Genomic DNA, 13,662 nt, shown 5'->3' with positions numbered 1-13,662 from the left:
TCCTAACCTGTGGGTGGAGACCCAGAGTGTCAACAACTGTGAGATGCCTTTAAATCCCAGTGATATTTCTAATACTGGCTGTAGCCTAACTGACCAAGCAGAGGCCTAATTCCTGCTCTAAAAAGGCCAGTGAAATAGGTGTTTTTGCTTTTAAAATCCAGCAGTTTAACCACCCTTGATCTCACAGCTCTAACCAGCGCCATCTGGCTCACTCTGGGGTCAAGGCAATTTTCAAAATTCAACAAGGGGGTCATAGTGGAGAAAACGTTTGGGAAGCACTGATTTAACCCCTCAAGCTTGTTTGTCCATTCAATGAGGGTATGGCTGATTATAACCCAAGATGATTTTGGTGGAATACTAAAAACATTTTTCCAGAAATTTTCCCTTTCCGTGACTAACAAAAGAAGAGTTGACTCAAATTTCATAGAAACATAGAAAACTACAGCACAAAACAGGCCCTTCGGCCCCACAAGTTGTGCCGAACATATCCCTACTTTTTAGGCCTACCGATAACCCTCCATCCTATTAAGTCCCATGTACTCATCCAGGAGTCTCTTAAAAGGCCCTATTGAGTTTGCCTCCACCACCACTGACGGCAGCCAATTCCACTCGCCCCCCACCACCCTCTGTGTGAAAAACTTCCCCCTAACATTTCCCCTGTACCTACACCCCAGCACCTTAAACCTGTGTCCTCTCGTAGCAGCCATTTCCACCCTGGGAAAAAGCCTCTGAGAGTCCACCCGATCTATGCCTCTCAACATCTTATATACCTCTATTAGGTCTCCTCTCATCCTGCGTCCATCCAAGGAGAAAAGACCGAGCTCCCTCAGCCTATCCTCATAAGGCATGCCACTCAATCCAGGCAACATCCTTGTAAATCGCCTCTGCACCCTTTCAATCTTTTCCACATCCTTCCTGTAATGAGGCGACCTGAACTGAGCACAGTACTCCAAGTGGGGTCTGACGAGGGTCTTATATAGCTGCATCATTATCCCTGGACTCCTAAACTCAATCCCTCGATTGATAAATGCCAGCACACCATATGCCTCCTTAACCACCTCCTCCACCTGTGGGGCCGATTTTAGAGTCCTATGGACCCGGACCCCAAGGTCCTTCTGATCTTCCACAGTACTAAGAGTCTTTCCCTTTATATTGTACTCCTTCATCCCATTTGACCTGCCAAAATGGACCACGACGCATTTATCTGGGTTGAAGTCCATCTGCCACTTTTCCGCCCAGTCTTGCATCCTATCTATGTCCCTCTGTAACTTCTGACATCCCTCCAGACTATCCACAACCGCACCAACCTTCGTGTCGTCGGCAAACTTACCAACCCATCCCTCCACTTCCTCATCCAGGTCATTTATGAAAATGACAAACAGCAAGGGTCCCAGAACAGATCCCTGGGGCACACCACTGGTGACCGACCTCCATTTAGAAAAAGACCCATCTATACACACTCTCTGCCTCCTTTGGGCAAGCCAGTTCTGGATCCACAGGGCAGCAGCCCCTTGGATCCCATGCCCTCTCACTTTTTCTCGAAGCCTTGCATGGGGGACCTTATCGAACGCCTTGCTAAAATCCATATAAACCACATCTACCGCTTTCCCTTCGTCAATGTGTTTAGTCACATTTTCGAAGAACTCCACCAGGCTCGTAAGGCACGATCTGCCCTTGACAAAGCCATGCTGAGTATTCTTGAGCATACTAAACCTCTCTAAATGCTCATAAATCTTGTCCCTCAGGATCTTCTCCATCAGCTTACCAACCACTGAGGTTAGACTCACCAGTCGGTAATTTCCTGGGCTATCCCTATTCCCCTTCTTGAAAATAGGAACCACATCCGCAATCCTCCGATCCTCCGGCACCTCTCCTGTCTCCATCGACAACGCAAAGATCATCGCCAGAGGCTCTGCAATCTCTTCCCTCATCTCCCACAGAAACCTGGGGTACATCCCATCCAGACCCGGCGACTTATCTATCTTGATGCCATTCAAAGATTCCAGCACAACCTCTTTGTTAAAGTCCACATACTCAATCTTTCAGTCCACCACAAGCCCACAGTACTTCCACCCATGTCCTTCTCCTCTGTGAAAACCGAGGCAAAATACTCATTAAGCACCTCTGCCATTTCTACTGGTTCCGTACAGATTTTCCCGCCTTCACCTTTTACAGGCCCTATTCCTTCACGTCTCATCCTTTTACTCTTCACATATTTATAGAATGCCTTAGGGTTTTCCTGAATTCTACTTGCCAAGGCCTTCTCGTGACCCCTTCTGGCTCTCCTAATTTCCTTCTTTAGTCCCTTCCTACAAGCCGTATACTCATCTAGATCCCTATCTTCACCAAGCTCTCTGAACCTTTTGTATGCTTTCCTTTTCTTCTCGACTCGGTCCCGCACAGCGTTCGTGCACCACGGTTCCTTTAACCTACCAACTCCTCCCTGTCTGCTCGGAACATTGTCCTGTAGAACCCTAGACAGACATTCCTTGAAAAACTGCCACCTCTCTTCAGTACATTTCCCCGAGAATACCTCCTTCCAATTTACTCCTCTAATTTGCTGCCTTATGTCTTCATATTTCCCCTTACTCCATATAAACGCTTTCCAAGAACAAAGAACAAAGAACGGTACAGCACAGGAAACAGGCCCTTCGACCCTCCAAGCCTGTGCCGCTCCTTGGTCCAACTAGACCAATCATTTGTATCCCTCCATTCCCAGGCTGCTCATGTGACTATCCAGCTAAGTCTTAAACGATGTCAGCATGCCTGCCTCCACCACCCTACTTGGCAGCGCATTCCAGGCCCCCACCACCCTCTGTGTAAAAAACATCCCTCTAATATCTGAGTTATACTTCGCCCCTCTCACCTTGAGCCCGTGACCCCTCGTGAACGTCACTTCTGATCTGGGAAAAAGCTTCCCACCGTTCACCCTATCTATCCCCATCATAATCTTGTGCACCTCTATTAGATCTCCCCTCATTCTCCGTCTTTCCAGGGAGAACAACCCCAGTTTACCCAATCTCTCCTCATAGCTAAGACCCTCCATACCAGGCAACATTCTGGTAAACCTTCTCTGCACTCTCTCTAACGCCTCCACGTCCTTCTGGTAGTGCGGCGACCAGAACTGGACGCAGTACTCCAAATGTGGCCTAACCAGCGTTCTATACAGCTGCATCATCAGACTCCAGCTTTTATACGCTATACCCCGTCCTATAAAGGCAAGCATGCCATATGCCTTCTTCACCACTTTCTCCACCTGTGTTGCCACCTTCAAGGATTTGTGGACTTGCACACCTAGGTCCCTCTGTGTTTCTATACTCCTGATGACTCTGCCATTTATTGTATAACTCCTCCCTACATTATTTCTTCCAAAATGCATCACTTCGCATTTATCCGGATTAAACTCCATCTGCCACCTCTCTGCCCAATTTTCCAGCCTATCTATATCCTGCTGTTTTGCCCGACAATGCTCTTCGCTATCCGCAAGTCCAGCCATCTTCGTGTCATCTGCAAACTTGCTGATTACACCTGATCCTCTCTTTTTCCAACGCAAGCATAAAGGAGATAGAGTTATGATCGCTATCCCCAAGATGCTCTCCCACTGAGAGATCTGACACCTGTCAGTATCTGATCAAGTACAGCCTCTCCTCTTGTCGGCTTGTCAGGAAACCCTCCTGAACACACATAACGAACTCCTCCCCATCCAATCCCCTTACCCTCGGGATATTCCAATCTATGTTTGGGAAATTAAAGTCTCCCATCACAACAACTCTGCTGTTATTGCAACTCTCCAGGATCTGTTTCCCTATCTGCTCCTCCACCTCCCTGTCATTATTGGGCGGCCTATAGAAAACTCCCAGCAAAGTGATCGACTCCTTCCCACTCCGAACTTCCACCCACAGAGACTCTGTAGACAATCCCTCCACAGCATACACCTTCTCTACAGCTGTGACACTATTCCTGATCAGCAGTGCCACTCCACCCCCTCTCTTGCCTCCCTCCGTCCTTCCTGAAACATCTGAATCCTGGCACCTGTAGTATCCAGTCCTGTCCCGGAGACATCCAAGTCTCCATAATGGCCACCACATCACACTTCCAGGCATCGATCCACGCTCTGAGCTCATCCCCTTTATTCACTATACTCCTGGCATTAAACACATCTCAATCCTTTGGTCCGAGCTCTCCCCTTCTCTATCCCCCGTCCATCCTCCCTCTTGCACAGTCTATAACCCTTCTCTGTTTGCGAGCTAACTTCACTTAAACAGAACCTCTTTAACACTTTAGGTAACAATAATCTTCATTTAACTTCAACTTTAATTCATTTAACTTTAAGGTTTTAACTAAAACAAATACTATCCGCTTGAGCGAACTGCTATGCGTATCCCTACTGACCAGCCTTCTGAACACTGGGTTGGCCGTGGTGTTGCTCTACTCTGTCAGCTTAATTCTTAAAAAAATGATTTTGGTGCACTTTATTACAGCTTGAAGTTTACTCATAAATTCAGTGCTTAAACTTCATTTTGTACTTGACACAATACTGGTGAAAATGTTCTTAAAATGTCTTGAGTATGAATCTTCCTCATGGTTCTTTTGTTCTTCTCTGAAGTTATCTTCAGGATAAACGTTGCAAATGTGATTGAGTTTTCATGGAGAACAAAACTCAAAATACTTCTTTTATCCTAAACTTTGCACATTCTTCCAGAATGTTCTCTAGAACTCAATGGTACTACCGGAAACTGATCACAATGTTTGATTATAGCCAATGGAGATGCTCAAAAACTCCCAAATGTTTATACCAAGCTGCATGTCTAGCATCAGTCCAAAAAAACCATCCTTAATTGGTCAACACAGGAAGTGTCAGGTCCCATTTCCCAGGGCGTGACTTGCTGCAGCCTTCTCTGACCTGCATTTAACACAACTTAGCTAAAATTCCCAGCATGCTTGATTCTCGTTACTGTTGCCAATCCGACCACAGGGTATAAATTGGTGGTGTGTCACATTATCTCTTTTTGAAATACCTCCCACTGATGTATCAATTTGTCCATTGACACATTTGCAGCTTACCGTGGACAATCTGTCTCATCCCATTTAAGTCAGGCTTATCTTGATCTAGTTCTGCCCTTTCAAACACAATGTTGAACTTGATCACAATGAACCAGATTTTGCTAAATTTAATATGGCCCCCACTCTTGTTACTGGAAACCATAATCAATAACTCTGATATTCAATAAATATCATAATTTATGCTCTTTTTGCTTTCCTTTAACAGATGTGGCTGAAGCCTTGCAAAAAGTCAGAAATTTCTCCACATCCTGTTTACATTTCTCCAGTTTACAAGACCAGTGAGAGAAGGGGTACATTATCCACAACTGGACATTCTACCAACTTTGTGATTGCTATGCGTATCCCTACTGACCAGCCTTCTGAACACTGGATTGGCCGCGGTGTTGCTCTACTCTGTCAGCTTAATTCTTAAAAAATGATTTTGGTGCACTTTATTACACAGCTTGAAGTTTACTCATAAGTTCAGTGCTTAAACTTCATTTTGTACTTGGCACAATACTGGTGAAAATTTTCTTAAAATGTCTGCCTCAAATGTGCAACTATTAGGATTTTAGGAAATTACTCACTTTTATTTCTCAACCCCATATTTCTGGTTAGTCAATTCTGTTCATAGGATTCCTGCAGAAATTTTAAAGGTAATTTTTGTGTGCTTCTGTATCCACCAATCATTATATATACGCAATGAAACAAAGATTGTAGCAGCAGCAATACAATAAAACCATGGTTTTGCATTATCAGGACTTTATTAAGTAAAACTTGAAAGAGCCAATTTCATTCATACATTAGTATAGTACAGGCTTGTAACAATCAAAACATTTTTTTAAAGTGATAAACAAAATGCTTTTTAATTTCACTTGTGACAAACTCAAAGTCTATGGTACCTTAACACTGAAACTTTTCACCTAAACTTCAAAATTAACTGGTTAGGTTCCATAATCTTTGGCTTTAACAATGAACTAGCACATTGATCAACACCCACAAGAATCACAGGCTCCACTAACTCACATTTATCATATTTTGGCCAGTTGCACTTGATCACATATGATCTATTACATTGATTTATATAGTGACAAAAAGGGAAATGTCACACAGTGACAGGCTAATTAGGGGCTTACAAAAAATCAACTCCAAACTAATACATATAAGCAAGCAATCTAGCTGCTCACTTAGAACAGCAAACATGGTTCTGAGGTATTACAATGAAAGGGGAAGGAATGTTAAAAGTGAATGATAAATGAATTTAATGGACAATGTCTTCAATTGAGTTATAATACACTCCATTTTAACAAATTGGAATTTGTTAATTTGTGACACTGAAGATATGAGCTCATAAAACCAGCACCATGAATCCAGATGGCATTACAGTTGGTGACTGCCATCCATAAACAAACACCTACCACAATGCATGCGAAAGGAAATATTCTAAACGGCTGTTACAAATACATCACTTATCCTGATCTAACTGCTAAATATTTATTCAAGCATTGATTTTATCTTATCCATAGATATTTTAAAAAGTTGATTATTTAAGTTTCCATACTGAATCACAGAAGTAACCGTGCGTCAAACCAACCGACAAACAGCAGTTGCTGTGAAAAGTAATCTACTGTATTAACAAATACGTCACAATTTGCTTTGCGAAGCCTATGTGCCACTGAATTGTTAGAAGTGAATTACAATTTGATCCTCAAAAATGGCAATTAGCAGCATGATGGCAAACCCACAGAGCATCCCAGCATTCTGTAGAGCAAAGTGTCCAAACTTGGCCTGAACATGGTTATCTGTCGGACGGTGTAGCATCTCTGGTAACTGGAAGAGAAAATCTTAATTAGGACCCAATTTGCAAACAGTACCTGCCCTTCCACTGGAAATCAGATTGCTGATTATAAATCAACCTGACAAATAAGACGTTGGATGGATTTTATGGCCTAGCTCATCCCGAAACCATAAAATCCCACGCAGACCTTTCTGTGGTCTGCCCCTTGCCCGCTCCGATTCCCGTGGCGGGCGGGACGGTAAAATTCTGACCATTGTCTAAGCCGATTTCCCCGTTTTTCAGCTAATAAATGCATGTTTAGAATTATATTCATGTTGGAAGTCAGGCTCAGTTTTTCAGCTCGAAAACATGTTTAGGGTTAAACTTGCCTTATAAATTGGCACATGGAATCAAGCAGACGACAAGGCCATGTTGCCAAGAAGCTAAATGGGTGTTTAAGACACACCACACAGAGAAAACAGCGAATGGCAACTGCCAAACAGAATTTTGTTCACATTTCAAAACCTATTCTGACAGTATGCATTTTATCCATGATATACAGACATTTAATGTAGTGAAATGTTCCATCACAGAAACATTCACAAAATTTGATACTGAGCTACATAAGGAAACCACAAGCTTGGTCAAGGATGAGTTTAAAAGGAGCATCTAAAAAGGAAAACAGAGAGGAAGAGAAGTAAAGAGGGAATTATGGATCTTAGGACCCAGGAAGCTAAAGACTGTGTCACAGGGGGTTAAATTATTAAAATCGGGGATGCTGTTGTGGGGCTGGAGGAAACTATAGAGATTGGGATGGGTAAGGTTTGAGGGATTTGAGAACATGGAGAGAATTTTTAAATATGGGAGCCTATATGCAGAGAAAATTAAGCTGACAGATAGATGTAGGTTTGTTAGTGCTTAAACTGAAAGTTGGTTGCAGTCCAAACTGTTAAAGATGTGAAGGCTTATCACTGACTTGAGAATGTCCCACAAATGTTAAGATGCACTGGATGGGAGAAAATTGAGAACAATATAACAGGCATAGTGGTTCTTTAGGTATAAATTCCTATGCACTGTGGCAGTTTTTCAGGTGCAAAACAGGCTCAAATCGCTGCAGGTCGCATTGCTAATTTTGGGGAGGTGGATAGCAGTTCTTGTTTTAGGGTGGTTGATTAGGGTGCTTGTTTGTAATTGGCTGTTAAGTGTCCTAAGGCCTGTTGAAGGACTCAACGCCAAGATTTTAAGCCAAGTAATAAGCAGGGTAGGTACCATGTTCAGGATTCTTTAGTGGGCTATGCAGCAACCAATGAAACGTAGGTAACAATTATTTTATTACAAAAAATATTGTACTGTGCTGCACTATAAGAACAACAACTGCAATTTACCTCTCCAGAGCCCAATTACCTTGTCCACTAGAAGTAAACGGGGTACAGGAGGAGCAGGGGGGTGGGGGTGGAAAGAGGAGTGCCAGCAAGGCAGACAGCTGGCATTGATCCCTTGACCTGAGCAAACTGCCTGCGGAAGTCTAACCAGTACCAGCAGCCCATGCCAAATGGAAGATAATGGGAGGCCGATAGGAAAGTGAATGGGTGGCCAGCGGCCTACTCTACTGTTAGTGAGAGGAACATTCTAAAGTAAAATTAACATGAACACAATGGTTTTGCTTGATGAAAATAGGCTTTCAAACCCACCACACTGCGGTTACTTTTAAATCAAATCAATTTGCACATAACAAAAAAGTTGGTGAGTGGTAGAGAAAGATTTGATGTTTAATTTGAATCTAAGTATTTATAAGGTCCTCTGAAATTTCCAAAAGATTTCTAAACAAAATGGTAAACTCACATTTAAAGAAAAATAATTTTGAAAAACAAAAGGGTGGCACAGTGGTTAGCACTGCTGCCTCGCAGCGCCAGAGGCCCGGGTTCAATTCCGGCTTCGGGTGACTGTTTGGAGTTTGCACATTCTCTCCATGTCTGCGTGGGTTTCCTCTGGGTGCTCCTGTTTCCTCCCACACTCCAAAGATGTGCAGGTTAGGTTAATGGGCCATGCTAAATTGCCCCTCAATATCAGGGAGATTAACAGGGTAAATATGTGAGCCTGGGTGGGATTGTCATTGGTGCAGGCTTGATGGGTCAAATGGCCTCTTTCTGCATTGTAGGGTTTCAATGAAAATAAAGCCATAATTTCAAGCAGCCAAAAAAGTGCAAATACACTGATAAAATAGCGATCAGACTTAGAATAGGAACGAGACCCACTCATGTGTCTTCATTATGACACACCATCAGGTCTTGGGCTTAATTGCAATGGGACATTTTATCTTTTATGGACGTTTGTTTTTTTCTAAACCTGCATATATTGCTAATAACACAAATATTTAATTGATCACATCTCAATCCACCTTTGGGCAACACAATAAACTTCTTAGAGGTTTTTAAACTTGTTTCAGAATAAATATCAGCAAACAAATGTTTAAATGGATGCGTTTAAGTACACCAATGTGTTAAAAGATTTATTTTTTGAAGAGGCACAACACAAAAAAAATCCTCCAAATTTGGGTCAATTTAATTAGTTCAAATCAGGAATGTTTAAAAACGCATTTGTCCAATCACATAATGTCTAAGATATTACTCACCATATCCACCAATGCCACATATAGGAACATTCCTGCAGTGATAGCAAAAATCCATTGGGTTAAATTATGAGTATACTGTCCCACAGCTATACCTATTACTACACCAACATACGCAAGCAGAGCTGATAAGAGGTTGTAAACAATAGCCTGTTTCACAGACATTCCAGCATTAATCAGGACAGCAAAATCACCTGGTGAGAGGAAAAAGAATTGAGTGAATAAAGTTGCAAGATCCCCTCTTTTAATAGTTTTCTTCTTCTGAAAAAGTCACACAATTCAACTCTCTATAATTGCCAATTTAGAATGATTTTAATGCCGCATTACAGCTATTTTAAGTCACACGATGACCCCCTCCAAATGCAAGGCCTTGTTGCACACAATTTTTACTCCAGGGAGGTGTGCAAGTCCAGAGGCATTTAGAGGCAGGCATGGTTAGAAGATCCGCCTTAGTTCTCTGGAATATGATCCAGTTTTAGAAAAGGCTGCTAGGCTCTCTAGCCTTCAGCCTCCCACCTACATCCCATACCACCTCACACCCTTCATGCCTTCATCTTAAACCCACATGCTGGCAACTGTATCCATAGAAGCAGTTTGATTCTTCCAGATAACCTTATTATGAACACATGTCTGAGCTCCAAGAATGACCAGGCAATGCTGATTTAGCATGCAGGGAAGTGACTAGCTTTGTTTGATTGACAAATTTATTATCTTGTAATAATCTGATCTTTCTTTGACATAGTTTTTCAATGCTTGTGTGCTTACACAAAACTAAGAGGTGTGAAGTGGATAAAAGTCTTGTCATTAATACTATGAATGGCTGTGACTGATGAGAGGTTGTAAGAAGCAGATTTTAGTTTTTAAAAAACAGGAGACTTTTAAAGCCTATTTGCTTATTGTGTCATTTTCAGAGGCATTTCAAAAAAACTTGCCAATGGCTCACTGGTTCTGTACATACTGGATGCTAGGAGAGTGTTTATTGGGGATTACAGGGGCTTGGGAGATATGGAGAGACGTATGAAAATGGCAATAAGCAAATAGGCTTTAAAAATCTCCTGTTTGTTTAAAAAAAAAAAAATCTGCTTCTTACAACCTCTCATCAGTCACAGCCATTCATAGTATTAATGACAAAAGATTTTATCCACTTCACACTTCTTAATTTTGTGTAAGCAAGCACACAAGCATTGAAAAGCTACATCAAAGATCGATCAGATTGTTACAAAATAATAAGTTTGTCAATCAAACAAAGCTTGTCATTTCCCTGCATAATGGGTGGGTGTTGAGGGCCGAGAACTTGTGTCCCAGTAAACCGAGGCAGGTTATTTAGATTGCCAGCCATGCATTCCGCCCTCTCCATTGCCACCGTAGGCTGCCTCCAGGGTCCAGACTCCATCCCATCCTGCTTCCCCAGAACAAAAGTATGGCGAGTAGAGAACTTCTTAACAGAGACAGGTTTGTGGAGTCAGGAACCTACCTAACTCCTGATACCCTGACAAAATTCCAGCCCATTGATACTGACTGAGAAAATGAAAAACACTATTTCCTACCGTTGCTGTTTCTTTCATTGTTGAGTACAAAAATGCAAAGACATTGTTAAAAAGATACTTTAAATATGGCACTAATCTCTTAACTGACTTCAATAGTGTAAAGTGTGACTTTTCAATTGTATTATGCAAATCCAACATTTTCATGCTCTTAAAACTGTCCTTAAGGTTGGATGGACTGATGCATTAATTTCAGTATACTCCAACCAAACTTAATTAATATTCATATTTTCTAAACAGTAGTATACAAGACAACAGCAAATGTATTAAACAGCAGCTTTGAAGTCCTCAAATAGACCAGGTTAATATACATATATGAAAATATTTATTTTGGGATAAAAACTGGAATTTTCCCAGACAATAGTAAAGATATTTTAAATACAAAGAAAATTACAGCGAGTTCCAGGCACCCACCACCCTCTGTGTAAAAAACTTGCCTTGTACATCTCCTTTAAACCTTGCTCCTGGCACCTTAAACCTATGTCCCCTAGTAATTGACTCTTACACCCTGGGAAAAAGCTTCTGACTATCCACTCCATCCATGCCCTTCATAATCTTGTAGACTTCTATTAGGTTGCCCCTCAATCTCCGTTGTTCCAGTGAGGAAAAAAACCTTGTTTCTCTAAACTCTCCTCATAGCTAATACCCTCCATACCAGGCAACATCCTGGTAAATCTTTTCTGTACTCTCTCCAAAGCCTCAATATACGCAAGTAAAATAGTCATTACCAGTGTCACCTCTGTGAAATGGCCTCCCTCAGCAATTTAGAACATCTATATTACAAACTCTCATTGTAACATCTAAAATTAAAGAATACAAATCCTCACATCTAATTTTCCAGAGATTCCTAATACTATTAGAATTTAAAGTGATTGCCACATCTCTCCTTTCATTGATGCAAAATTTAGTTTATTGGCCTGATTACAATGAATTATATAATACTTGGAGTAACCAGTGATGGAACCACTCAATTCTGTTGTCCCTTCTCACCTGTTAAGAGTGGGAGAAGAAAAAAGGAAACACGTTTTCTTTAAAAAGTTCTATCGCCTCTTCTGCAGTTTTAATCCACCACCCCACTGCATAGACATTTCAGAATTATGACAGGAGAAAGATATGCTAGATCACCATTTTTAATGTTAAAACTTCATAAGTGAACAAAGGGAAAGCAGTAAAATAATCATAGAACCTATGGGAAACCAAATAGCAAGGGGTTATTAGTCACAATAAGACAATATAATAGGAAGGATAAAAGCTTTTGCTAAATTTCAACATGGAATCACATTAGCACTCTTCCAGTACCAATTCATAACCCCAGCTGAGAATATCTGAAGCATAATTATTGAGAGATCTGGAAGTTTATTGATTTTTAAAAAAAGTTTATTGGTATCACAAGTAGGCTTACATTAACACCAAATTAATTTACTGTGAAAATCCCTGAGTCACCACACTCCGCACCTGTTTGGTTACACCAAGGGAGAATTTAGCATGGCCAATACATCCAACCAGCACGTCTTTTGGACTGTGGGAGGAGACCGGAGCACCTAGAGGAAACCCACGCAGACACGGGGAGAATGTGCAGACTCCGCACAGGCAGTGACCCAAGCCGGGAATCGAACCCGGGTCCCTGATGCTGTGAAGCAGCAGTGCTAGTCATCGGGCCGTGATGTCCATTGCTTGAGTGCAAACTGAGCAGTAGCAGTGACATCCACACCTAAACTGATGGCTCATCTTGCATCATGAGGAAGAGGTGGCCATACTAGACATCAGTCATGCACTGAGAGCAAGTCAGCATCTGTGACTAGAGTTAAATCAGCTCGCTGGGATGCCAATCAAGGGTCTTGTCTCGTCAAGTCCTGGAAGGAAGGCGATTACGAGGGAGTGTGTCCTAAATGGCAGTGGCCCACTTTAACGTAGAGCTACAAGGAGCACCCCTACTCCACATTCACATAGGTTGTGAAAACCTACTTTTGTTTCTTCCATAACCTTCAGTAATCCGATATTTAGGTTGCTGTAGAAATAAAATAAATTTGTTGGAGCGAGTGCAGTTTAAGCACTGATGGGTTTTTGCCCAAGATAGCAGAAGGGTCCTGCAAGAAGTATAGGGCCATTCTTTTAAATGGTCCAACTCTGATCTTAAGTAGCTGCTAGGAATACTCGAAAACAGTGTGGCCCAATATGGTAGTCATGATGCCTGTTAGGACTCAGCACATATTAGGCCCTACACTGCCTGTTCTTCACTCATAAAATAAAAAAAGTTTATTAATCACAAGTAGGCTTACATTAACACTGCAATGAAGTTACTGTAAAAATCCCCTAGTCCCCACACTTCGGCGCCTGTTTGAGTACACTGAGGGAGAATTTAGCATGGCCAATTCACCTAACCAACACGTCTTTCGGACTGTGGGAGGAAACTGCAGCACCGGGAGGAAACCCACGCAGACACGGGTAGAACATGTAGACTCCACAGACAGTGAATCGAACCCAGATCCCTGACGCGTGAAGCAGCAGTGCTGACCACTGTGACACCCTGCTGCCCATGTGGTGACAATCTAGTTTTTCCTTGATAATTCTACTAATGCTGCTAGAGAACAAACAAAATAAGCAGATTCCAGAGATCAAAGCAGCATTTTAAATAACTAACTTTCCCGTGAGTGCAGACAAATTCTTTA

The 13,662-nt window shown here is 41.9% G+C and overlaps 2 protein-coding genes across 3 annotated transcripts in view; one reads left to right on the top strand and one right to left on the bottom strand.

Moving 5' to 3' along the window:
- dnah7 (dynein, axonemal, heavy chain 7) overlaps nucleotides 1-5,801 on the top strand; it is a 468,798-nt gene extending 462,997 nt beyond the window's left edge. The window contains exon 64 of the mRNA XM_078228625.1: nucleotides 5,270-5,801. Coding sequence (XP_078084751.1) covers nucleotides 5,270-5,476 — 207 coding nt within the window. The 3' untranslated portion in view covers nucleotides 5,477-5,801. The remainder of the gene's footprint in view (nucleotides 1-5,269) is intronic.
- The window catches only part of slc39a10 (solute carrier family 39 member 10), an 86,202-nt gene continuing 78,330 nt past the window's right edge, over nucleotides 5,791-13,662 (bottom strand). For both annotated transcript variants that reach the window (XM_078228626.1, XM_078228627.1), the window contains exons 10-11: nucleotides 9,453-9,643; nucleotides 5,791-6,873 (exon numbers count right to left, since the gene is read on the bottom strand). In XM_078228626.1, the coding sequence (XP_078084752.1) occupies nucleotides 6,727-6,873; nucleotides 9,453-9,643 (338 nt within the window). In that variant the 3' untranslated portion in view covers nucleotides 5,791-6,726. The remainder of the gene's footprint in view (nucleotides 6,874-9,452; nucleotides 9,644-13,662) is intronic.

The sequence above is a fragment of the Mustelus asterias genome, chromosome 14 (assembly GCF_964213995.1).
Source record: "Mustelus asterias chromosome 14, sMusAst1.hap1.1, whole genome shotgun sequence".
In the NCBI taxonomy this organism is placed as follows: Eukaryota; Metazoa; Chordata; class Chondrichthyes; order Carcharhiniformes; family Triakidae; genus Mustelus; species Mustelus asterias.
Note: the sequence above shows the minus strand (reverse complement) of the source record. Positions and strands in the feature narration are given on the sequence as shown.